The 26,833-nt window shown below is 31.3% G+C and overlaps 2 protein-coding genes and 2 long non-coding RNA genes across 6 annotated transcripts; 2 read left to right on the top strand and 2 right to left on the bottom strand.

Annotated features, from left to right (window-relative positions):
- Positions 1-3,912: 3,912 nt before the first annotated feature.
- On the bottom strand, positions 3,913-5,849 carry LOC137001634 (ATP-dependent DNA helicase PIF1-like). Its single transcript, XM_067360744.1, has 2 exons — positions 4,322-5,849; positions 3,913-3,920 (listed from the first exon to the last, which is right to left on the bottom strand). Exons 1-2 carry the CDS (start codon positions 5,664-5,666, stop codon positions 3,913-3,915), a joined length of 1,353 nt encoding a protein of 450 aa, XP_067216845.1. The 5' UTR covers positions 5,667-5,849.
- Positions 5,850-14,397: 8,548 nt separating this feature from the next.
- On the top strand, positions 14,398-16,755 carry LOC137001373 (uncharacterized). Its single transcript, XR_010891409.1, has 2 exons — positions 14,398-16,210; positions 16,303-16,755. It is a non-coding gene; the product is annotated as an uncharacterized lncRNA (long non-coding RNA).
- On the bottom strand, positions 16,538-19,395 carry LOC105668544 (uncharacterized). Of its 3 annotated transcripts, XM_067360101.1 has the most exons (6): positions 18,412-19,395; positions 18,070-18,129; positions 17,749-17,962; positions 17,484-17,671; positions 17,300-17,404; positions 16,538-17,220 (listed from the first exon to the last, which is right to left on the bottom strand). In XM_067360101.1, the coding sequence occupies exons 2-5, from the start codon at positions 18,092-18,094 to the stop codon at positions 17,337-17,339; spliced, it is 495 nt and encodes a 164-aa protein (XP_067216202.1). In that variant the 5' UTR covers positions 18,095-18,129; positions 18,412-19,395; the 3' UTR covers positions 16,538-17,220; positions 17,300-17,336. The 3 variants fall into 3 exon arrangements, with proteins under 3 accessions (XP_067216202.1, XP_067216203.1, XP_012216417.2); XM_067360102.1 differs by lacking the exon at positions 18,070-18,129 and having other exon boundaries at positions 18,412-19,394; XM_012360994.2 differs by lacking the exon at positions 18,412-19,395 and having other exon boundaries at positions 16,543-17,220; positions 18,070-18,306.
- A 3,488-nt stretch (positions 19,396-22,883) lies between these two features.
- Positions 22,884-26,705, top strand: LOC137001372 (uncharacterized). The gene is made up of 3 exons (XR_010891408.1): positions 22,884-24,573; positions 24,671-26,230; positions 26,587-26,705. It is a non-coding gene; the product is annotated as an uncharacterized lncRNA (long non-coding RNA).
- Positions 26,706-26,833: the final 128 nt, after the last annotated feature.

Genomic DNA, 26,833 nt, shown 5'->3' with positions numbered 1-26,833 from the left:
TTATGAGCGAAGTGTTTAAGAGCACTTGCAAACTGTTAAAAATTGAGAAGATTCGTACAAGCGCGTACCACCCAGAAAGTAACGGCGCGCTCGAAAGATCGCACAGGACACTAGCAGAGTACTTGCGACACTACATAAACGGAGATCAGACCGATTGGGACGAATGGCTGCCCTACGCGATGTTTACATACAATACTACACCACATACAGCGACAGGTTATACGCCATTTGAACTGTTGTACGGACACCAGGTTACGCTCTCTACGGCCCTGACATTTTCTCCGAAATTAACGTATACGTATGATGACTACATATCCGAGTTCAAAGAAAGATTGCGTACAGCACACCAGGTAGCGAAAGCGAACATGCAAGAGGAGAAAGCAAAGTCAAAAGAAAGCTACGACAAAAAGGCTAATATAAGCACACTTAGAGCAGGCGACAAGGTATTATTATACGACGAAACACTAAGACGAGGACGCTCGAAAAAACTTGACGCGTTATGGACAGGACCTTACATAGTAATTGAGAAAAAATCAAGCGTTAACTACATCATAAAAAAGGGGCGAAAAACAATGCTGGTGCATGCAAACCGCATTAAGCATTTTACCGAAAATTAAATCACACTTACCACATTATGGAGAATCGGGATATTCTTCGATCTCGCTCTCCTCCTCCGCGAGCCATTGCACCCGGTTGAGAACACAGGTCATCTCCGAAATCAGTAACATAACACGTCGCCACTGTAAATGTCCAATCCGGCGACGGCGACCATTAAATGGCCGAAATTGCCGCGACACAGCACGGCGCAGCCCAACAAGGAGCTGACGACAAAGGGCTCTCCTTTGTCGCTGTATGACAAGTCTCTCAGGAGAACTTTGCACGAAGGCAGGTACCAACTCTTCCAATATCTCCGCAAGAGAAAATTCTCGTCGCATCACTACCCTATCATCGGTCTCAGACCGTAAAACAACCACTAAATTCTCGAACTCCATGATAATGGTAGACACGGTAACAAATCAGACGCCGAACGAAAACTGATGCACAGTAGCACTCGCACAAACCATAAGACCCTTTCAAAGGACAAAATGCAGAACACGCACATATAAAAAATTATCGTAACACCCTACACTATTGATATAATATAACACGTAGCATAAAACTTCCAGGTACGCTATACTAGAGGATAAACTAATCAAGGTGAGAACTGAAACAATATCCCCAGTCAAGATAGAGTACTTCTCACAAGAACCAGGGCTATATTATGAACAAATAGGAGAACTAAATCTCATCGAAACAAAATGGAAACTAGTAATAAAATTAGATATTACGGCAATAAATATAAGATTTAAACGTATTAAGGAAAAAATACAAGATACGGATGAAATTTGTAATGAAATTAATAATAAATCCACTAAACAACCATGCCGAAACATGAAGTTAATAATCGAAAAGAACATTAATCAATTGACGGAATCGATAAAACAAATAAATACCATTTATAAAAAACCTTCCGACAAACGACGCGGATTAATAAACGGGATAGGTAGTATCGCTAAAACTCTATTTGGAACCATGGACGCAGATAACGAGAAAAATATTAAGGAACAATTACACTTGATAAAAAATAACGAACAAATAACACAACACGCCGCAAAAACGCAAATAAAAATATTAAACACAACGCTTACACACATAAATAAGCTAGAAGATACACTAGAACATAATAACGAATTATTAAAAAACGCTACAAAAAATATTTACAATCGAATCTCAGATGAAATTAAACGAGAAGATATATTAGAACACTTTCTAATAATAAATGCAATTCTAACTGATCTGCAGAGAGACATTCAAGATATTATGGATTTTCTGACACAAATACAAAACGGAATATTAAATCCAAAAATAACACCAATAGAAAAAATAATTTCTGAATTAAAAGAAGCGACGCCTCATTTGCCTCAAGGAACACAATTTCCCTTTGGACTCAAAATAGAAGAATGGAATACCATCAAAAAATTAATTACCACAAGCGCATACTATGACAATACAAATATTTATACTATACTACAATTCCCTTTGATAACATTTCCTAAATACAAAATAATAAAAATAATTCCTTTACCTATACATGACCATGACAATATTTTCGTTTTCACTGAAATAAATCAACATATAATCGCGATAAGTACAGACGGACCGACATACATGACTATAACAAAAGAAAACTTAAATAAATGTATCAATGTACACAATACATATTTATGCGAACCTTATAGTCCTATTTATATTGTAAACACAAATTCTCTTTGCGAAATACGAACGTACTCACATATAACAAAAAATGCGGATAATTGCGATAAGCGTTATATTAAGAGTAATCAAACTTTATGGATAGCATTAAAAACACCAAATACATGGTTGTACTCTACACTTAAGGAACAACAAATATATATACATTGTAAAAATAATAAAGAAACTGTTGTAGTAATTAAGCGAACAGGAAAAATAACGTTAAAAGAAAACTGTAAGGTAATTGCAACAGATATGACAATAAAAACAAAAAACGTTGAGCAAATCGCGAATATACAAACTTATTTACCAAATTTTAATTTAACATTTAGCAAAGATCAGAATACACAAAATAAGAAAAGTCCATTGCAAGGACTAAAATTTAAAAAAATTATACAAGATCCGAAAGAATTAATGGACCTCAGTAATAAACTTGAGGAAATAAATAAAGATGTTGACGACAATCTAAAAAATCCATTCGCAGAACAAGCATTTGTCTATCCTATGACAACAAGTAGCATAGCTGTTGTAATTGCCATAATACTTGCCATTATATTAGGAATAAAACTATGGAAAGAACGAAGTCCATTTTAGAATAAATAAATGGAGCCTCAAGGTTACGAAAACTCGTATCTCCTCGTTTTCTTTTCTCAACGGGGGGAGGATGTTGTGGGTCCAAAGAACCACAACCAATTATTAATAATAAAATATATATATATTAATAAAATATAAGAAAATATCTATTGCATATCAGATTAAGATATCTAATATTCAGTTTCCGGTTCATGCGAGACACCGGATAAATCGCGCAGCGAAAATTAAAACCTAATTCACTTTTTACGCGACAATGCTGACGAACGATCGAATTTCGTCAGCAAGTTAGATCGTTAAAACTGTAATCAAGTGCAGTTTCACATATATAAAATCGCCGTCGCGAGATCACGACGGCGGGTCTAAAACTATCAGTCACAAGAAACGGACGTATGTCCGTTGGGACCACAAATCTAGAAGAACGCGAATTATAACAATTTGTTAAAAGTGAATAAGAGTAACTTGGGGCTCCGTGATACTACACTAAGGCAAGGATTCCTGACGGAACCTAGATTACATAGAAGTAAGGGAATTTGTAATGAATCAAGAGATCAATAAATATGTGGAAGACTGTTTTTTATTAAAAAAAACGTCAAAGGATTATTCCCGGATTCCCGGCCTAACTCCTTGGCAGATCCCGAACCCGTGCCCTATCACCAAGGGCACAACAAAATTCAACAAGTTTATTTTAATATAGGACAGGTTTTTTTTTAAAACGACGTGTACTTGGCGCCATTTTTTTACCTTTTTTTAAAAAGGTAATTTTTCCTAGATATCACTTGTTTTTTTAAAAATAATCAGCTTTCTTTGAAAAGTTTATCTAATACAATATTAATTAGATTTTGCTGCAAAGAGCCCACCACCACCCCCGTCGTATTTTCAGTATGCAAGATACGACGGTCCTCTTTGATTGATTATGTTATAAAAATAAATACAAAATTATATAAAAGTTATATCGTTTTAAGGCCATTGCGTTTTTCTAATTTAATCATCAATTTCAATTCAACAAGAAATATCAACAATTACTTATCAATCTTCTGTAAGAAAATAATACAGATATCTTTAGCGCCTCTAGGCCATTGTCTATTTCTAATTTGCGCATCGTCAGCTTCAATCCAAGTGTTAGATATTGCTTCTCTACATATACTTGTGTAGTGACCTTTTTCGATACATGATCCATGATGGAATATAGCACTCATTACTTTGTAGAATTGTCCAACAATGTTTATTTTAGTTGTTGGGACAGCACGCAAAGTAAATTTATCTGTTTTTGATTGTATACCGTCTTGAACTGATATTAAATAAATGACCATTATATCTCCGATTAATGTAAATTCACTTTTACATAATATGTCATTTCCTGTGCAATTTTTGCATGATTCGTTCTGTAATTGATAATGAGAAAACGTTGCATTAAATAATTTATTAAGATCTAAACTTTTTTTCTTCCATTTATTTACAGGAATTGAAAGAAGGATATTATTTTTAACAATAGTCGTTGTATTATTACAACTTTTGCATCGTTTAACAGAAGTGACTTGATGCTCGATTAAACTTTTTATATAATCATATTTTGTACAAAGAGCTGTAAGAAATTCACATGCATCCTGTTTAACGCTTTTTGAAAAAAAATCTCCTAAACATTGCCGTATTACGTATGTATTTAAATTAGGCAATTTGTTTTCATATTGATGCATTAATGTACCTAAAACATTTGATTTATCATAATCAAATATTTGTTTTCTAATAGCATTTAAATTGAATAGACATTGCAATACTGCATTTGCATAACATGAAACTTCATCTGTATTTTGGAAACCATGCATGATCTGAGCAGTATTTTTTCGAACTATTTTATGTGACTCTTGAACAGAACTAATTACTTTTGGCTGTACCCACGGAACATCTTTTATCCTATGATACTTTTCATTCAAAACAGAAATTATTTCTGTTTCTGGTTTATGTATTCGTTTTAATCGATTATATTCAATAATAGCTTCTTCACTAGCTGCTATAGATGAAGGGTCGAAATTAATTAAATGCAATCCATCTAAAGATGTTAATCGTGACAATGCAACATAAATTTGGCCGTGACTAAATACAGAATTACCTATATCCATAATAGCATTCTGCAAACTCAGTCCTTGGCTTTTATGAACAGTAATTCCATAACTCAAACACAATGGAAATTGTCTTCTAATAACATATGCTTTTTCCATTACCGCAAACTTAACACTTACTCTCTCAATAGAATATTCTTTACCTGATAGTAAAAGAATCTTGATTTTTTCCACACAACCGGTAGACGTATCTTGTACAACTGAAATGACTTTAGCAATTGTACCGTTTACAAGACCCAAACTAGCATCAATATTACGCCTTATCATTACTTTTGCTCCAATTTTTATAACAATTTGTTTTGAAAGCCCAGCTGTTTTAGAATTATCATCATCATTATGTGCTAACACTTTCAATATTTTATTTTTTAGATATGGAACACAATCAATTATATCATCAGCAATTAATAATATTTCTTTGGAAGCAATACGACTTAACATTGCAGAATTTAAAACATCACACATATGACAAGTGGGCAGCAAACAAACGGTGTCTGATGACAAATTATTAATAAAGTCACATAATTCATTTAATCTAGACTCGAAGGAATCTCCCTTAAAAGATATTTTTCTACTTTCTAGCATTTCACAATCAGACTTTGTTAATAAACCAATACGAATTCTTGACAATAAATCGCGATAAGACGTATCTTCTTGCTGGCGCATATTAATTTTCAATTCATCGTAATCAAATAATGTTTTCCACAAATTCACATTCCCTAGGCAACCGATATATTTATCAAATTTTTCTTTTGACAAATCTACAAAAACAGAATCTTCATGTACAGGAGGTAATTGAAGCAAATCTCCAAAGAGAAGAATATGCTTCTTGCCAAACCAACCATCAGGGCAATCAATGGAACCAAATATTTCAAACAATCGAAGATATATGTACATTAGAGTCAAATTAGATATCATTGATACTTCATCAATTATAAAAAGAATAACATCACCAAGCTCTTCTCGTAAAAGTTTCAACACATGATCAGACAATTGTCTATATACAGGAGTACTACCATGTTCAACAGGTAATTGAAGCAATCTATGAATTGTCAAACCATCAATATTAAACGCTGCTATACCGGTACGTGCTGCTACAGCAGTATCTTTCTTTAGATTTTCTTTTATCCAACATCTAATAGTTTTAATTAAATAACTTTTTCCAGTACCACCTTCTCCACTAACGTATAATCGCAATCTTGAATCATCTGATTCTACAGTGGTAATAACTCTGTCGAATACTCTTTTTTGATCCATATTTAATTTCTCGATCATTTCTAATACATCGATTTTTTGATTCTTATCACAGAGATCCTTAAAATCTTGCATCACTTCACCGGCTTCTATTATATTTTGAACACCTATTGGATTGTCAGAATCATCCTGTGACTCATGTTGTTTTTCTACTTCATCTAAATATTGCTGAACTAACTCATTAGCAGTGTCAAATGCTTTTTGCAATTCTTCTAGTTTTTCATGATATTGTAATGCTTCCGTTAGATGTAGTTTTACCGTGTGAAATGATGCAGCGTATGTATTACATCCATTTCTAAGCCCTTCATATTCTCTCCATGGTTGAAACAGAAGTAATAATGAAAAGAAATACTTTTCCGGTTGTGTATTAGGATTAAATCTATAATGATTAATAAGATATCCACGTTGTCGTCGTCTAAGATACTTATCATTGTATTCATAGAATTCAACCAATTCATTTCGTGGTTCGGTTTTTGTGATATCAAACTATTTTGCAAACTCATAAAGAGACATATGTTCCAATTCTTTTGGTCTCTGTGGATAGTGATTATCTATCCAAGATTCATAAAATATATCTGTCGAAGAAGGATCCATATGCTTCAGTGCTTCAAGCTCTTTACAAGTTTTTAATTTTCTACATCTTATTTGTTTAACATCTAACCATCTAATAGTTGTATTTGGATCAGTTCCCCATAAAGAAATACTCAGTAATGTATCAGCAGCTTCAAGAGCTCCACATTCTCTATTACTCGTGAATCGCAAGGCAACACTCCAAAGATAGCTCGGCAATGATTTATTCGTATTATTTTTAGTATTAATAATAGCATCAGACAGCTCACATTTCCCCGCTTTATTCATATATTTAGTAATGTACCAGGTGAGCAGTGTCGACTTTTCACCAATAAATTGTATATCCATATTTCCTTCCCATGCAGTAAGAAGAACAAGATTATAATCATTTATATTTTTTTCATCCTCAGTTCGCGGAAGATCATAAAGCCTACTTCTATGTTTTAATTGCTTTCTACCTGCTATGGCACTTGCAACATCTCTTATATTTAACGTTTCAGTAACAGGACGAGGAAATCCAAAACGACATATCCGAATAACTTTACGTCCAACTTTTTTAGAACGGAGACAGTAATTATTATGTTTGTGTCGTTGATGAGTATTGACACGTCTGTACAATAGTGGTGAAATATTTTCATCTGGCATTTTACAGCTTATATATTTTAAGATAAATTTGGAAACTTCTTCCATAGAAGATTCACCAAGGATCGGAGCATTTTTTATCCAAATTAATAAATGAAAATGTTGTATGCCTCTACCTTGATATTCTCGTCGCCAAAAATAATGAGTAACTTCTCCGATCGGATGATCTTTGGAACAAATAAAGTCAAGCATCGCACGAAACGTACTATCGAGAAATCTCAATGTTGATACAGGATCTCTAGCAACAAGTACACTGGTATATACGGAAGAATCACACCATCCATTTACTTCACGAATATATTCACCTAATTCTTCCCATAACCATTCAGCGGGACTTAATGTTAGAAACCATGTTGCAGGTCCGTAATGTCGTGTCATACAATCTAAATTATTTCTCGGTTTCGTCCAGAATTGTTGCGTATTCCTTAATGTCGCAAAAATAGTGCTTAAATCGGATTCTAACTGTCCATTGGCCATTGCGCGTAAATATTCCGTAACCGTAAAACTGTCTTGTGGATTAGTTACATGCATTTTATGAAAAATTCCACGACTTAATTGACGCATATTCGCATTGTTTAACAAAAAAAATAGGTATTGTTGATTTAATCTAAACTGTGGATGTTTAGACATCAAACGACATTTAATAAATTCATGATCATGAAGCTTGACATTCCTTTCTTTGTGCTGTCCATTAATACCAAGAGGATATAAATCTGGAAAACACAACAAATCCAAAGATTTCTCACGATTATCCAAAGGTAAATCTTGAACTTTCAACATTTGATATAAAGCCGTTGCACTTTTATTTTCTCTTTTTTCATATAAAGGATATATAGTATATTGCTCATAATAGCCATCATTTTCATCAGTAACCTGAGTTAGCATTGCTTCATGTTGATTCAATGCAGCATCTTTAAGATTTTTTGTTCCCTGTATTTTGGTTTCTAAATTATTACTTAATGACATATGTTCCTCATCCGATATATCTCTCGCAGCATTTTCGTCTTCTTGCACAATTTCGTCCTCTTGTATTTCAAAAAATTTCAGATTATTATTTAATTTTGCCAAACATAAATCTTCATGAGTATCAGGTAATGTTATTTCAGAATAGAAAAGATTATTATTTTTTAACCATATTAATGCGTCAAATATTTTTTTAATATTTACCATTTCTTCCCAGATAATTTTTGATTTTGTGGGAATGTCTCTCACTGAGATATATAATTCATGATTAATATTTATCGCATCAGTATTAGAACATAATTTGTTTAATGTCTCTTGCATAGGAAGTGGTAAATGAAATGTTCTACCTTTAACTTTTTGTACCATTTGCCTTTCAGGTAATTTTTTGTTAATAACAGTTCCCATTTTAACAACAGTTTGAAATGCTTTGGCTCTCTGTATAAGAATCTTTTCGAATCCGTTAAGAGATGATATTACTTCAGGCACTTGATCAGTAAAAAGATTATTAAAGATGCAATACGCAGGCGTAAAGTTGTCACAAAATTTCTTTTTGCAATAAAGACATATATATTGCGGATTAATTTGTCGTTTTTCCACATGTGCCATTAAATCTTTCCAAACTGGATTATTTATTTTTTTTGTAATCTTTCTAACTTCAGAAACATTTTTTTTATAACAAAGCTTTTCGCATGACACACAAGCATAACGCGGTGTGTCTATTAGACGTTTTTTCAAGGCCTTAAACGAATTCTCATATTTGGAAAAGATATCGTCGTCACTCATAATTGTATCGGTTTGCTGACGCTTGTGTATATCTGCCTTTTCTTGTGCAGCACTTACAATTTTATTTAACCTTTCCAAATCAGCACAATTTAATGCTTCATCTAAACTTAACATTTTTTTATAAAAACTTATAAGTCGATAAACAGAACGCATCATATTTCTCACTTTCGGAAAATGAGGTGATAACAATAGAATTGGTAGAAACATTGCTTTACAAAGAGTGAAATTAGTATAGCAGCTCTGTGCATGACCCAGTTTCATATTCGAAGTTTTTACTGTACATGTGTGAATAGTTTCTATCAATGTAGGTATATTTTTTACAGTACATGTACTAACAGTTTCAAGAAATTGTTGATACCGTTCAAGTAAAACCGGATTGTCAGTTTTACAGGTAGTACTGCACGTCCACGATTTTTTTGCTTGTGCTGTTATCAAAGGTAGTACATTTACAACTTGTCCTTCCATATTCATTATTAAAGACTCCTCAAAAATTACATTATGATATGTGGACTCTATAAAATAATTTTCAGATGAAACTGTATGTCTAGATATTCCACATAATGCATCTAATTTTTCATCAAATCCACAACACTTATCGACAAGAGTCAAGAAGACTTCTGATTTTTTTTTAAGTGTAGCTAACATGCTATACATCTTGCGAATATAATCGTTCCTAACATGCATACACCAACGTATTATTTTATCAGCTTCTAATTGTTTTTCGATCTGATCTTTAATATTTAATTTTTCAACAATATTTTTCTTAATTATTGTTAAAGAATTCTGGAGCTTCAAAGTTTTAGAACTCTGACACCGAAAATTTTTATATTTTTTAATAATTTTATTTGCAACATTAAACTTATTTAAACATTTAATACTTTTATTCTTTTCTTTTTTTCTTTCTTCTTTTTTCTTCTCGTAATATTGTCTTATTACGACGTTTACGTTCTAATATTTTTTGTCTTTGTTCGTTTTGCGAGGCTTTAGCATAACATATGCGTTTTTGTGCGCGTTGTCTTACAGAATCTATTTCATATCGCTTTCTCTTTTTAGCCCGATTATTTTCCAAATCATTTTCATATTGACGTCTTTCAGCGCGATATTCTTCCGAATTATTTTTACGTAGACACCGCTTTTTAGCGGAATTTTCTTCCAAACTTTGTTCTTCATTCTTATGTATATTTTTGTTTTTCTTACGCAATTCTTTTTTAAATTCGCAATTTTTTTGCAATCGATTTGCTTTTTCTTGTTCTGTCTCTTTTTGACGTATTACACGTAGACGAGTTGCTTCAGCTTCTCTTCTTTTTATCAGCGCTAATGAAAACACTTTTTGAGGAACATTATAATTTAAATCCTGGGGGAAGTGCTCAATCACATTAGATTCAAAAATTTTTATTAAATGTGAACGCATTAAACTGTGATCATACCTAACTTTTTCGGGTTTAATATTAAATAACAACGAAATTGCAAAAGCAATTGCAAAAACACCGCAATCGCTACAATTCGGTTGACTTTGCACAATAGGAAATTTGATAGGTCGCTTATCGAAAGAATAAAATGGAAATAAATGTATTAAAAATTGTTCATGATCTTTGTGTAACTTTTTTATATTAAATGAATCATAGATAAATATATTTTTTCTATCATAATAAGCACATACCCAATGATTATTTGAGCTAAATAATATTTGTATATGTTTCTTATTTTCTGCTACAGATTCTATATACTGAGGAAGTTGTATTTTTCACGTTCCTTCAGGTCTATAATCTGAACAATTTTTTAAAAGTTAGTTGAAATGATCCATATGCATATCATTTAACCAGTCGCCTTGAACAATAATATCTTTTTGTTTTGATGATAGCATCATCTGTCTTTCTATTCTTACCGACATTTTTGTTTAAATAAATATATATTAATAAATTATTATAATAGTACTATATCTTTATAGGCGCACAGCAGCCTTGTATTGGCGCACTGCAGCCAATCTTTATAGGCGCACAGCAGCCTTATATTGGCGCACAGCAGCCAATCTTTATAGGCGCACAGCAGCCAATCTTTATAGGCGCACAGCAGCCAATCTTTATAGGCGCACAGCAGCCTTATATTGGCGCACAGCAGCCAATCTTTATAGGCGCACAGCAGCCTTATATTGGCGCACAGCAGCCAATCGTTATAGGCGCACAGCAGCCAATCGTTATAGGCGCACAGCAGCCTTTATAATAAAAAATAATAAATATACTTACCTAACTTCCCCTCTTGTCTTGCACTTACTTGTCCAACTAAAAAATAAACATTTACAATATACAATAATAAATTAGAATTGATAAAATAACAATAATAAATTAGAATTGATAAAATAATATTCAAACAAATATTTTATTATATTAACTAATTACAAATTTTAAATATACCTTTGTAAATGATGGCCCTCCTAACTTCCCCTCTTGTCTTGCACTTGTCCAACTAAAAAAATAAACATTTACAATATACAATAACAAATTAGAATTGATAAAATAACATTCAAACAAATATTTTATTATATTAACTAATTACAATTTTAAATATACCTTTGTAAATGATGGCACTTTCCTCTTCTTAACAAATCTCTTCTCAACAAATCTTTAAAAAAATCTTTTTAATAACTGTAATAATTGATATAATTAGAAATTTATAAATAATGTATGATTATTCAATTAAAACCGGAACATAAACTACATTTAGCCCGGAAGTATAATAGATGTAAGCTTTAAGTCATAAGAAATTGACCATTCACAGAAAAATTATAGAAGATAAAAGAATTATCGACTGTGATTGGTCAATTTCTTATGACTTAAGAGGATGCTGAACCTTCCTGTTTTACCCATTTCTCGAAAAAGCACTTTATTATTTTTTGGCTGTGTGGAATGAAAAATCCTTCTCTGTAATTAAAATACATATGCCAGTGCATTGTCGTCTGGTCCATTTGAATAGATTTTTTATTCCATATTTACGAAAAATAGAAGGTAAAACAGATCGGATCTGTTTTATCTTCTATTTTTCGTAAAATTCTGTTTTTTGGCTATATGGAATAAAAAATCTATTCAAATGGACCAGACGACAATGCATTGGCATATGTATTTTAATTACAGAGAAGAATTTTTCATTCCACACAGCCAAAAAATAATAAAGTGCTTTTTCGAGAAATGGGTAAAACAGGAAGGTTCAGCATCCTCTTAAAGTTTACTACACCTATTGTACGTCCGGGCTTAATGTCACCCTTAGTCAAATTTAATAATATCCATAATTCTAAGATTGGCCAATCACAGTCATTCCATATTTTTCAGGAATAACTGTGATTGGTCAATTTTAAAACTATCGTTATTAATGATAAAAAGTGATATGTAGTCGCACTATGTTAATATTTATTACGTTTATGGCTTCTGCACACAGTACGCGACAACGCTTGCCGCGCGGCAAGATGCGACGCGGTGCCCAATCAATTTTCTGCTCTTATAGAAAAGTTGTAAGTTGATTGGCTACCGCGTCGCGTTTTGCCGCGCGGCAAACGTTACCGCGTGCTATATGCAGAAGCTATTACTCTACGTTTACACGATCTGAAAATTATAGTATTGAGATTACAACTACTGACGTTAGATGCCGTAAACCTTATTTTTTGGATAATTATTACATCATGTAGTAACTGTGATAAAATAGCGTTTTTACACGGTATCTAACATCAGTAATTATAACATCGATGTTATAATTTTGGCGTAAATCAAGCCGTGTAAACATCATAAACATAATCACTAAAATATTGTTTTATACAACATACGTATTTTAAAAGTGTATAAAAATATTCCTCTTGCTTATCTTATAATTATAACCTTGCACACTTGCACTTCTGTCACTCTGTCACTTCTGTCTGAAAAAACTTCGATGCCAGATGGCAGACATAGATAGAGTCATATCTACATAGATGGGCTACTATTAAGACCAAAGTCCACGATGCTAGAAATCAGTCCCAGTTTTCGGTCCGAGAAACCAATAAAATTGCCGGCTTTCTATAAAAACTGGAAGTTTATCTGAAATGTCGCCTAAAGCGAATTTTTGACAGTAGATGCGCTAGTGGCGGTGATACTAGTGGCGTTGCATGTTAAAATATTTTAATTCATATATTGGCGTTTTTTATTGGGATTGCACTCGTGCAGTGTTTCCATAAGAGCAATGTTAAAACTTGCATGAGCTCATTAAGAGGATGCTGGACCTTCCTGTTTTATCCATTTTTTTAAAACATAAACTACTTTTTTTTAGCTGTGTGGAATGAAAAGTCTTTTTCTGTAAGTAAAGTACATATGCAAATACAGTTCGCTCTGGTCGATTTGAAAGGATTTTTCATTCGACGCAGCCAAAAATAAGAATTTTACGAAAAATAGAAGGTAAAACAGGTACAATCTGTTTTACCTTCTATTTTTCGTAAAATTCTTATTTTTGGCTGCGTCGAATGAAAAATCCTTTCAAATCGACCAGAGCGAACTGTATTTGCATACACAGCTAAAAAGAAGTAGTTTATGTTTAAAAAAAATGGGTAAAACAGGAAGGTCCAGCATCCTCTTAACGATGCACCAATGAGAATTACATGACTGCACTTTTAATTCAAGTAAATATCTAAAACAAAATTCATATTATACTTTGTTGAATTATTGTAAAGCATTACATATTACACAAGTTTACATATTTTCTTTATGGCTTGTTGCAATTGTGTCACTTCTTCTAACGCAGCATTTTCTAATATAATATCTTCCGTTTCAAGGAATCTCGGATCCCGATTTTCAGGATTTTTATCAGATATTCTGTAAGAAAAATAATAATAAGAAAAATAATTATAAATATAAATAATTTCAATAATTACTAGAATATTTAAAAATATTTATGTTTTTACTTACTTAATGTTGCTAAATGATAAATATGTACGTTCCTAAATATATTGATATTGATAATTATAGCACCGAGAGAGCTCTTCATACGGCCAAATAGAACGAAAAATGTCGATCATTTAATATATAATAGATAGATAGGTAAATGGGGTTCCCCTAATCAACATTACACATTAGCGCTTCGCGCTAATTTTCCATTTCCTTACGCATTTGCTTATGAACCAATCATTAATACTATACAAGTTTGTCTGGATAGGCCCTAAAGGCCAAAGTCCGCGATGCTAAAAATTGGGTCCGAGTTCTTGGTCCGAGAAACATATAACCAATCAACTTGCAGTTTTTATGGAAAGCCGGCAATTTTATTGATTATATGTTTCTCGGATCAAGAATTCGGACCCGATTTCTAGCATCCTGAACTTTGGCCTTTAGGGCCTATCCAGACAAACTTGTATAGTATTAATGATTGGTCCATAAGCAAATGCATAAGGAAATGGAAAATTAGCGCGAAGCGCTAATGTGTAATGTTGATTAGGGGAACCCCATTTACCTATCTATCTATTATATATTAAATGATCGACATTTTTCGTTCTATTTGGCCGTATGAAGAGCTCTCTCGGTGCTATAATTATTAATATCGATATATTTAGGAACGTACATGTTCATCATTTAGCAACATTAAGTAAATAAAAACATAAATATTTTTAATATTCTAGTAATTATTAAAATATCTATTACATATTAAATGATCGACTATGATTGCATCATTTAGATGGCCATTTTTTCCTTCTATTTGGCCGTATGAAGAGCTCTCTCGGTGCTATAATTATTAATATCAATATATTTAGGAACGTACATGTTCATCATTTAGCAACATTAAGTAAGTAGAAACATAAATATTTTTAATATTCTAGTAATTATTGAAATAAAATTATTTATATTTATAATTATTTTTCTTACAGAATGTCTGAAAATCGAGATCCTGAAAATCTGAATTCGGAATTCCCTGAAAATAAAGCGGAAAATGTTGCATTAGAAAATGCTGCCCTAAAAATAGAAGTAAGACAGTTGCAGGCACAACTGCAACAAGCCATAGTGGCAATGCAACAACAAGCTGCGATGCAGCAGGCTATGATGCAGCAAATCGCTGCATCACAACCTGCTGCAGCACCGCCACCGCCACCGCCACCGCCACCGCCATCGCCATCCCCATCAACATCATCGCCATCGCCATCGCCACCGCCACTGCCACCACCACGGACTTGAAGGACGGAGCATTATGGGATATTATGGACGCGGGGAGTGAAGCACTGGTGCGGGGGGGATTTGACTTCTAAACCACCTTCAGCCATATTTATATGGGCCATTAGTGCTGCTATCTATTTGATGATCGTGGTGGTTTAACATATCCTTCAAGTAGTGTAATAAAAATATACCTTGAAACGGAAAAGGCTATCAGATTTACCATAAAAGAAAATAATATAACTTCAAATTCGAAATATTCCGTTCACTGTATTACACAAACTGTACTTTCAAATTTAAATATGATAAATATATTTAAAGAATTATTAACACATTCAAATGATCAAAACTTCTTAATATGTCATAGAATTAATTTAATTAAAAGTGTTATAATAAAATACGTAAAAACACGGTACTTTTATATTGCAAAACAAACTGATAATAATGTAAGCAAAAGACAATATTTTAATAAATTAATATTATTTGCAGGACAGTAAATTATGTTTATTTTTGTATACTTATTTATGTATATTTATTAAATGTGTTATAAATATCTATAATTCATATTTTATTAAATTTTGTTTATTTTTGTTAATTTTTTGATTAAATATTTTTTTAGATTTATTTAATTATCATTCTATTATGTATTATTCAAGCAAAGTATTGTGAAATACTAAGAGATGGCAGTGGCCCATATAAATATGGCTGAACACGTGCTTCACCTTTTTCAAGTAACACTCCGTCCTTTAGGTCCGTGGCCACCACCAACACCATCATCGTCATCGTCACTACCTCCGCCATGTGAAAACAGGAACATGGGAAAACAGAAAAAACAAAGCACAGAACGTAAGTATACAATATCTTTTATTATTTTAATCATAATAATTTAATAACTATTATAATAATTTATTAATTCTGAATAATTTTTTTTGTTACAGTTAAAAGATGGATGAAGGCAGGCCGAGGCCGAGAAACAAATAGAACTTTTTGGAACCGAGGCGGCGGCAGAAGAGGCAGTAGAGGAGGTGGAGGTGGTCATGTTCATTTTCATGTATACAATGTATAAAAGTAAGTCCAAACACATTATTTTAGATTTAAATTTTTTTTTATTTAATAATTATAAATGAAATTTTTTAGGGTCATATCGAAACAATGCAGGGTTCGCGCTCGTGGACGCAAAAGGAGGTTTTTGAAGATTATTAATTTTATTAAGATTAACAGACGTTCTTTATGAAGATGCCATGATTCTTAATTTTGAGTTTTACAGTTTTGAGTATACAGTTTTTTTGTAAATCTATATAGAAAAGATTTTTATTTTTTGCGGTTATATAGATGAATATGTATGCAACATTTGTTAATTGCTAAATAAATATGTATGCTACGTTTCTTAATTACTAAACATTTAATAAAATTGTTATTCCTCTATATTGTTATTCCTCACTACAAATATTTTTATAAGAAATTACGTTATCTGAATTCAAGCAAACAAGATATATATCAAGCACTACATATCAAGAACTATTGGAAATTAAACTATATTTATTATTATGCTATCGTTTATACTAGTTACTAATTGGAGGAAAATATGTAAACTTGTGTAATATGTAATGCTTTACAATAATTCAACAAAGTACGCATATGTGTGAAATAATTAATTGAATTAAAAATTTTTTACATTCTGCATCTAGTTCTGAAATTATTTGTAGCAACTTAAAGTTTTGTTCCACTCAAACATGAAGTTTATAAATAAAAAATTATCCGGAGATTATATCTTGTCTTATTCAATCCAATTACATTTTTCATTTCCATGTTTCACTTTAATGGCGTGAATGGGATTTCTCGTGTGCATCACATTCCTATAACAAATTTAAAGCATGAAAGATAAAGATAAGAAGAGTAATAAAATAGTAATAAAAGAATTATAAAAATATGTACCTCAGAAGTAGACTTTGGTACTAGTCCTAAACTATCATCAAGCATACCAGACTGTGTTGATCAACAGGATGTGCCGATGTTTTTTTACATTTATCAAATGTCTTGCTGTAATACAAAAATACAAATATTTAATTCAAATTAATTGCTAACAACAATGAATGAAAAGGATTATAATTGTTAATACCTAATCGATTGCTATCATTCGACGTGTAACCGCACAGACATTGCAGTTTTCTTTCCAGCGGGATGTTTATTAAAGGAGATGGCACGATCAGACTGGTCTTCGGCCTTTCATTATAGATTTGTTGTTGATGCTCTTGAAACGCACGCCAACATGTGATGTAACGACATTGTTGACAACGCTGTTCGCCTCTGTTAATTAAAATCGAAATAATTTATATGCCTACTATCTGCAAGATAGATAATTGATTTTAGGATTATATGCTTACGGATAATGCTCTTCTTTGTCAATATCCTCTTTGCATTCATGACATGACAAATAACTGATGAAAGTATTCACTGTGATCGACCCAGTATTCCATTTCTGTATCTTTTCATCTGGTGGTAATTCGGGAAGTGGAGTGTCTACAGTGAATCGTATAATCTCTGGTCGCTCTTTTGAAACCATTATCCCGTTGTTGCTAGCAGAATATGGTATTGCTTCTGTAAACAAAATTGTAATTTATCACAGAAAAGCAAATTATAATTTGAATAAATAGATAATAAATACTTTGTATTTTTCTAAACTTATTTGAAATTACATTACATACCACAAGTTACAAGTGTCGTTGTCATTAACAGATATTTTCTCTCAATTCTCTCTTTGGATCCTACGGAAATCATACGTTTTCAATAAATAACAGTTAAAAATAAACAATTGTATTATAGCTTTGAATTTATAGAAAATGTATGATCTCCGTAGGATCCAAAGTTTACTGATTAAAGTTTAACGCGATCAAAATATCAAAAGGATGTTGCGAAGAAGCGAAATCACAAACACAATTCACTCATAACCTTTCACTTATAACATCAAGATTTATTTTCATATTATTACTTATACTCGCACTGCACTGCTTTTCTAGTATATATATTCATCATACATATATACATACTTGATTAAATATAATAAAATAATAGCGCGAGGCGAGACATCGTGTGTCTTGTTGACATTGAATTGAATCTGGTACACCGCCACTATATCTATCACCACCACCAGCGCACCTAACGCCAAAAATTCCAAACTGTACGCTTCAGCCGTACATCCGTCGACGACGACTGACATGAAAATAGATGAAAATTTAGACTTTTCAACTTTAAAAATTAATATCTTTTTATGTACACCACGCACAGCAAAAACAAGCACACTTTAATAACATAATTCGGGTACGCGCTATCGATTGAGCCTACTTTGAAATCAATCGGTCCAGTCATTATTGAGATCCGATAATCTCGGCTCGTCTCAACTTTCGGTCTCGCGTTAAGATACACGGTCGGTCTCGCGTCATGTCGCTTTGCGTTATTATGCGCTACGCGTGAACTTGGCGCGAGACACTACCGTGTCTCTTGATTAAGTGCTTTTAATGTATGTAAATTTAAATGTCTAATTTTATTTCTTTATCTATAAAAAGTATATAATTTATTACAATTTATAAACTAAAAATAAATGACAATTTATTAATATATTTTGTCATTTAGAACTTAAAAAATAAAATAGAAAATTGAAAATAATAGCACACTACTTTTATAATTATCTGAATTATTATTACATCCCGTATTCTTTATACATGGATAAGTATTTTGATCTTGAATAGTAATCATAACTAAAAAATAAAATTATAAATATGTTATAAAAAAACTTTTTATTTAACAACTTTTATTTAAAATATGAATAAGATAAAAACTTTATATATTACCTTCAGGTTCATTTGAATTATTTTCAAAAGTAGTATTATGTAAATAATCAATAGTTTGATCCATATTTTCAACATCAGCATTTGAAACTAAAAATAAATATATATATTACTTCCTCTGTGCATGCGCGCGCGTGTGTGTGTGTTCTTTACGAAATTAAGTAGCAAAATTTTTTTTTGCCACAGTTTTAAAAATATATATAGACCGTATGGTTTCTATAGTATGTTAAAATTGAAACTTCAAGCAAATTTAGAAATAACAAAGCTCTAAGGTAAAAGCCACACACATATATATATATAAATTTAACCAAGGCAAATAAAATCCGAAATACAATATTTTATAAGATCTTCCGTACCCTCTTAAAGACTTGTAGACTAGATAAAAAGTTATCGAAGTGAAATTGTTTTAAAAACTTGATGTATCAAGAAAATTTGTGTCTTGTGCACAGCATTCAGTTTCATACAAAAATTAATTTTCTACGAAGCTCAACGCACTATCATCCGTGTTCGGCTCTCATTTGCCCCGGTTTAATTTGAACCTTTAAGCTATAAAGTTTTTTAAATTTTTTACCGAGATATCAAGATTATTTTTTTAAAATCTTAATATCAGGTTTAGTTTCAAAGTCGTGTATTCAGCCAAAAAACAGAAAATTTATAAAAAAAGCGTTTTGTAATATGTTGTTATGGTATTTGTGTTAAACTTTTACTTAAAAAAAATTTTTATTGAGCTGCAGAATTGCACTCAAAAGTGCAGAAAATAGACGACAAAATAAAAACACTGATAAAATATATAGTTTTCTTTATTAATATATTTTCTTTATTGAATAAATTCTAAGAAAGATACAGGCTGCATTGCAGGCAAAGAGTTAACCCAACTCCATATTAATATAGAAAAGTATATTTTTCCTAGGTATTTCCTAGGTATTTCTATTTTTTTTGTCTATTTTCAACACTCTGCAGTTACATAAAAAAAATTTTTTTCTCGAATAATTTAACAAGTATCATAAACTACAATATTTTTCCTACAAAACGCGCGTTTTTTTCAACATTCCTACGATTTTTTGCAACCGTGTCACACAACTTTGAAACTAAATCTGCATTTTTAAAAAAATAATGTTAATATTCGCCAAAAAATTATCACAGAAAAAAAATTTTTTTTAAATTTGAAACTTCAAGTTTTAACTGTAATGTATTATTAGTGGTTTTTAAAAATATATTATATTTCCAGTTCTAAACAAGAAAATTGTATTTGTCACAAGTGTTTCCATTTTTTTGTTTACCCCCTGTATATAGTTAAAGCTGAAAGCAAATGGTATTAAAAAAAACTTGTATATAATAAATTATTTAACAGAACTATTTTGAAATAAACTTTCTATTTTTAAATATGTTATCGGCCAATGTTTGAAAAATTATTACAAAATTAGCTGATGTTAACTCACCTGCATCGACATCTCCTTCTTTATACAGGGTGTCTGGCAATAATCGCCCCACCGGTCATATACAGGTAGAGGAGGTCAAATCGAATAGAAAAGTCCTTTACCATTTTTTGATTTTTGTAATAAGTACTAAGTAATTAACGAAAAAAGATTGGTGAATCCGTGCAAGTAAAGCGCGCGCAGCGAGAAGGACATCCCACTGCTATGCGATCACTAGCCGCGCGATGAAGCGTTGGGAGGAGCGCTCTACAAATGACAATGGCAACATACCAGCGGCGCGTAATGCTAGATTCTTGTGTCCTAGTGATCGCGTAGCAGTGGGACGTCCTTCTCACCGCGCGCGCTTTACTCGCGCAGATTCGCCGATCTTTTTTCGTTAATTACTCAGTACTTATTATGAAAATTAAAAAATGGTAAAGGACTTTTCTACTCGATTTGACCTCCTCTACCTGTATATGACCGGTGGGGCGATTATTGCCAGACACCCTGTATAAGTCAGCACAAATCTCTATTTCATTATCATCATCTAAAAAATTCAACATAATTAATATATATAAATTATTGTAGAACAAACAAACAATGAAATAGTACAAAGAAATAATAGTACAACCAAGAAGGTAATAATTCTATAAAATTAATTGAAAACACAATTGTTTTTATCCAGAACTTTGTTCTTGAAGAAATTAATTTTGAAAAAAAATTGGAAAATTTGGGGATGATATACTTTTTTCAAATTAGAAAAACCTAATGTAATTTAATATAATTTTCTTACAATCTTATACCATATATTATCAAATTTATCTCGATGGAATTTACTTTGTGGATATAAAATAATTTTTTACATACTAAAAATTTAAGTTTATATAATATATTAAAGTTTGTTTTATGTACAATTTCTTTAGTGAATTATTTTAAATTTTACAAAATTAAACGTTATACTTTTTCATATTTATGTATTAACCATCACTGTGTGAAGACGAATTATATAGGTGACACATTACATTAATTAAAGATCATTTTCAGCAAGAACTCGAATAATTGATGTCGAGTCAACATAAAAAACATATAATGTCGATAAGTTCGACATCAGTAAAACATCGATTTAATGGGTTATTTTTTTAAGTTGAGAGAGAGAGAGAGAGAGAGAGAGAGAGAGAGAGAGAGAGAGAGAGAGATATGCAATAATTAAAATTTGAATTAACTTAAAGCAAAGCCTTACATAAAAAAAAATTATTTATACATTTTTATATATCTTTTTCTTTATGAAGAATTACCTTTTCAAATTTTTTGTATTATCAGTTATGAAATATCTTGTAAATAATGACATAAGAATATTTTAAATTTAAAATCTACATTTTGCATTCAATTTGTATGTATAACATTTTTAAAGAAATTGTACATAAAAAATAACAAAATGTGTATTTTAACAATAACGTCATAATATATAATAAAATATACAAAAAAAATAATAATTAATTTGTAAACACTTACCTATCAATAATGCTATTTTATGTTGTTTACGTAAATTTTCCTCACTAAATAACTGCAAAAATTCTTCCAATGAATAGATACCACGGGATAAATAATATTGCGCTTTTTCAATTTTTTTTGTTTTTATACTCGTTAAATGGATTACGATCCCTTGTTAATTGTAGACCATTTACTAAACGATTATAATTAATTTCTTGATCCATAATTAATTTAGAAAGATTATCTGCAAAAATAAATTATTTTGTTAATACACATAAAAATTATTTCAATGCATATGACGTTACATAAAGAAATTTTTATTTTATTGTTTAAAAAATTAATTTAAAATTTTTTTTTACATTTTTATAATTAATTTCTAAATCATTAACTAAACAAAAATAAAGTTCTCCAATTTTATATTGTATAGCAATAAGCTTAAAGAAAGAATATCAAATTTTATAAAAGATTTTTATAAATATAATTTTTCGTATATGTTTTAAAATACTACATAAAATTATACCTAAAAATGTCCAAAGATTCGGATGAACTGTTTGCATCTTTTGCGCCATGATATTATGAAATGATTCTACAAGATTATTGGTTCTAATTGGGCATCCATATACACTTGTTTTTTTCGATATTGGAAGCCATGTGTTTCTCATATATTTCATAAAGAGCAATATATTAGGGTAATTATCAGATTCTTCATCCGCAATTGTCTGCATGAGGTTTAAGCCTTCTGCAAACATTTCTGATGGTGCTAATGCTAATGTCATTGCCATGGATACTATTTTACGTGGTGCTTTTAAAAGCAGGGACCCGGACCGGACCGAAACCAAAACCAATAACCGAACCGTAACCGCTATTTAAGTCCAACCGAAACCGAAAACCGGACCAAAATATTGTGTAGGCTAATGGACCTGAACCGTAACCGGACCGAAAATATTTTTCCGGTTTTCGGTCCGCTTTTCGGTCCGCTTTTCGGTCTGCTTTTCGTTTCAGGCTCTCGAGCACGTACGTGGTTTCGCTGCGTGTTTCATTTTTTTTCAACAATTGCGCATTGTTGAAAAAAATGAAACACGCAGCGAAACCACGTACGATACTTATCTATTCTGGCATTACGGCGCAGACATCAAGGCAGTGCTGTAGTGTAGTGAGTGTAAGGTGCAGTGTTGCAACACTGGTAAGGTATAAAAACGTAAAAACAAAGTGTGGAATTATACAACATGGGAAGAAATCTTACAAATAAAGCGCACAAATATTTTAATTATAATCAAATAACGAATACTTCGATCTGTACTATCTGCAAGATATCGCTAACGGTAAGTACAAAATTTTCAAAGTTATACAAGATACATTGTTAGGATTCACATTTGTTTAGAGACAAGAGTCATGTCATGTCTATTTTACAATAAATAAGGTTACATTTGCTGTAATCTGCCCAAATATGCTTGTAAACTGTCATTCTTATAGATGTAGATCGTGTTTTAGATGTATATTTGTACATACAGCATAGTTGCAACTTGCAAGCAGAATTTATTATTAAAGATATCTCAGATTCTATATGTATATGGCACGCGGCATACGCACATGCGTTTTGCTCTCCTGCGTGAGTGGTCTGCTCTATATTATTCTGTTTGAATATATTTTGATTTTATAAATAATATATTTTGTAAAATATACGTACAATATATAACATATATATATATATATGTATGTATATATATATAATTATAAAATTTAAAATTAAAATAACTTAATCTTAATCAAAATCAAAATAAAATTTTTTCTTTGGAACACTTTTTTCAGTTTTTACTTGCTTATTCGGCTAGACCTTTTAAGAATGTAAGATTACTAAGATATTAAAAATTAAAATTAATAACATATTAATAGAATAATAAAGAAAATGTCTCTTCACAGGGTAAACACGCAACTAACTTAAGGAGACATTTAACCCGTTTCCACAACTTCAAGGAGAGTGATTTTGATGATGGTTCTTCAAGTACTGTTAAAAACAGCGGAACAAAGAGTAAGAAGATATCGAAGAATGAAAATCAACTTCGTATTAATGAGATAAACTTCATCAAAGTAGAAATGACGCGTAGAGATTTGGAAAACAGCTGCGTTGAGCTTGTAACAGTCAATGAGAGGCCTTTCAGCATCTTAAATGATTCCGGGTTTCTAAATATCGTAAACCCAATCAAACGGGCACTAGAACAGACGAGAAAAGAAACATTTTCAATTTCGCCGGAATCAATTAAAAAAAAAGTTGTCGAAGAAGCAAATAATATTAGAAGAGAAATATTAGAAGAAATTAAAAATACTATGGTTTCGATTAAAATAGATGCAGTCACGCGTTTGGATAGATCGTTTTTGGGTATTAATATGCAGTATATTAAAAACTCAAAAATTTTGCTTAGAACCTTGGGTCTCGCCGAACTAAAGGAAAAACATACCGGTATGTCAATATGGTTAATAATGCTGTATTGTGCTGCATATTTTGCTGAGAGAAACATTAATAATTATTTAATTTATAATGTAATTATAATTTGCAGGAGCATATTTAACTACAATTATAAGAAATATATGTAATCGTTATAACATACATATGGACCAAGTATACACCATCACCACAGATAACGGTGCAAATATGTTGAAAGCTATAAAGATACTGTCTTCAGACTGTAGTGATTCTAATGAAGCGCTTCTCGTGGAAGAAAATAAATGCGTTAATATTAATGATGACATCGACTTAGACCCGCTAGATTTGGATGAACTTACAGAAGAGAATGAAAAAAATAAAACAGAGAATCATATCGAAAATATATTACAAGATATTGAAAACAGTACCCTAGGGTCTAATTTTTCAAGTAACATATTAACAGGTGCAGCGTTTTAACATTAATTAGCTAGTATTTTAACAAAGTTTTAAATATTTATTTGAATTATTGTTTTACGAGCATTAAAAGTATTATTTAAAAAATATTAGTAATAAATATTTAGTTAATTAAATAAAATATTATGCTTACAGCATATTACGGTTTAATTATTAACGATTTTATAGGAGTGAGATGTGCAGCACACACCTTGCAACTAGTCGTAGATGATGTCTTCAAAAATGCAGATAAAGGTATTTCATCCTTGATACAGAAGGCTCGAAGGCTCGTAAAGAAACTGAGAACGCAAACTTTTTTATACATGCTCAAAAAACAAAAGTTGAAGAAGCCGATAATTGACTGCCCAACACGTTGGTCCTCGACAGTTGATATGCTCGAAAGATTATTATTATTAAAGGATTATTGTACAGAACTGGCTGTAACAAAATTCGAAAAGTTCGAAACATTAACTGATGCAGAATGGGTTAAAATTGAAGAGGTGTGCCAAACTCTACAGCCAATTAAAACGTGCACAGAAAAACTCCAAGCCGAACAACTGACTCTTAGCGACTTCTTCAGCAATTGGTTAGAGACAAAATTAACGATGAAAAAAATGAATACACCTTTCGCAATACTTATTTTCGAATTCATGATATCTCGGGAAAAGCACCTGCTGGAAAATAATGTGCTATTATCTGCTCTCTTTCTGGATCCAAGATTTAAAATTTTATTAGAAGAGATACAGATAGAAAAAGCAAAAACTCATTTAAAACATCTTTGGGTAAAGATTATGTCCCTGCAAGAAAACTTTATTACGTCAAACTCTGATTCACAAGAATGTGGCTCAGAGTCAACGAGTGACGATTTCGAAAACTTTCTCAAATTAAAAGAGATACACCATTCTGGTATTTCACGTTCATCGTCGTCTGTTCAATTACAAGGACATCTTTCTTTGCAACGGATTGAAGTTTTACTAGAAAACTACAACCAAGAACAAAAGAGAATCTCAAGAAAAACTAATATCTTAGAATTTTGGAAAGAAAACAGTATAACTCAACCAGAATTGTATAAATTAGCGATGATTGTTTTGGCAGTACCAGCCACGCAAGTGAGCGTCGAACGGTTGTTCTCAAGCTTAAAATTCGTGCTTTCTCCTCTAAGAACGAATATCAACGAAGCAATTCTGGAGGATCAACTATTGGTCAGAGCTAATCGAATTTTTATCAACAAAGATGACACGTACGTTTGTAATCTTATATTCATATTTTTAACGCTCCGTAGACACGCAACTGCGTGTTTAACTAATTTCAAACAGAAATTTTTTCTCAAATTTTTGGACATAAAATATATTTAAAAAAATGGAATCTTTATAAGAGTAAAACTAAAAAGTCTTAAAAATATAAAAATTATCAATTTTCCGCTCTTTTGTAGCACTGAAAAAGTATAAAAATCTTAATTAAATTTTTAAGATTATAGGTGTTTAATTCTAAGTTCTAGATAAATAGGGATATTACATAGTATCCACGGAAGATTACTTTTTTATTTCTTTGCTTGTATTATGATAATTTACGTAATATTAATATGTTATTATATAGAAAACTAACAAATTCGAAACGAGTATTGGCGATGATGCAAGTGGATGAAGCGGCAGCAAAAAAGAAAAAAGAAAATCCAAGATCCGGAACCTCCCATGATTCATGATGATGATGTAAATCATTTTTTCTTTAATAAATATTTTTATTTAATTAATATAAATTTTTTAATATGCGACTTATTATCTTTTTGTATTGTATTATCTGTTTTATATTGTACATTATAAATTTTACAATAGTTAATTATACA

Source organism: Linepithema humile, chromosome 8, assembly GCF_040581485.1.
Source record: "Linepithema humile isolate Giens D197 chromosome 8, Lhum_UNIL_v1.0, whole genome shotgun sequence".
In the NCBI taxonomy this organism is placed as follows: Eukaryota; Metazoa; Arthropoda; class Insecta; order Hymenoptera; family Formicidae; genus Linepithema; species Linepithema humile.
This window is presented reverse-complemented; position numbering and strand designations above follow the sequence as displayed.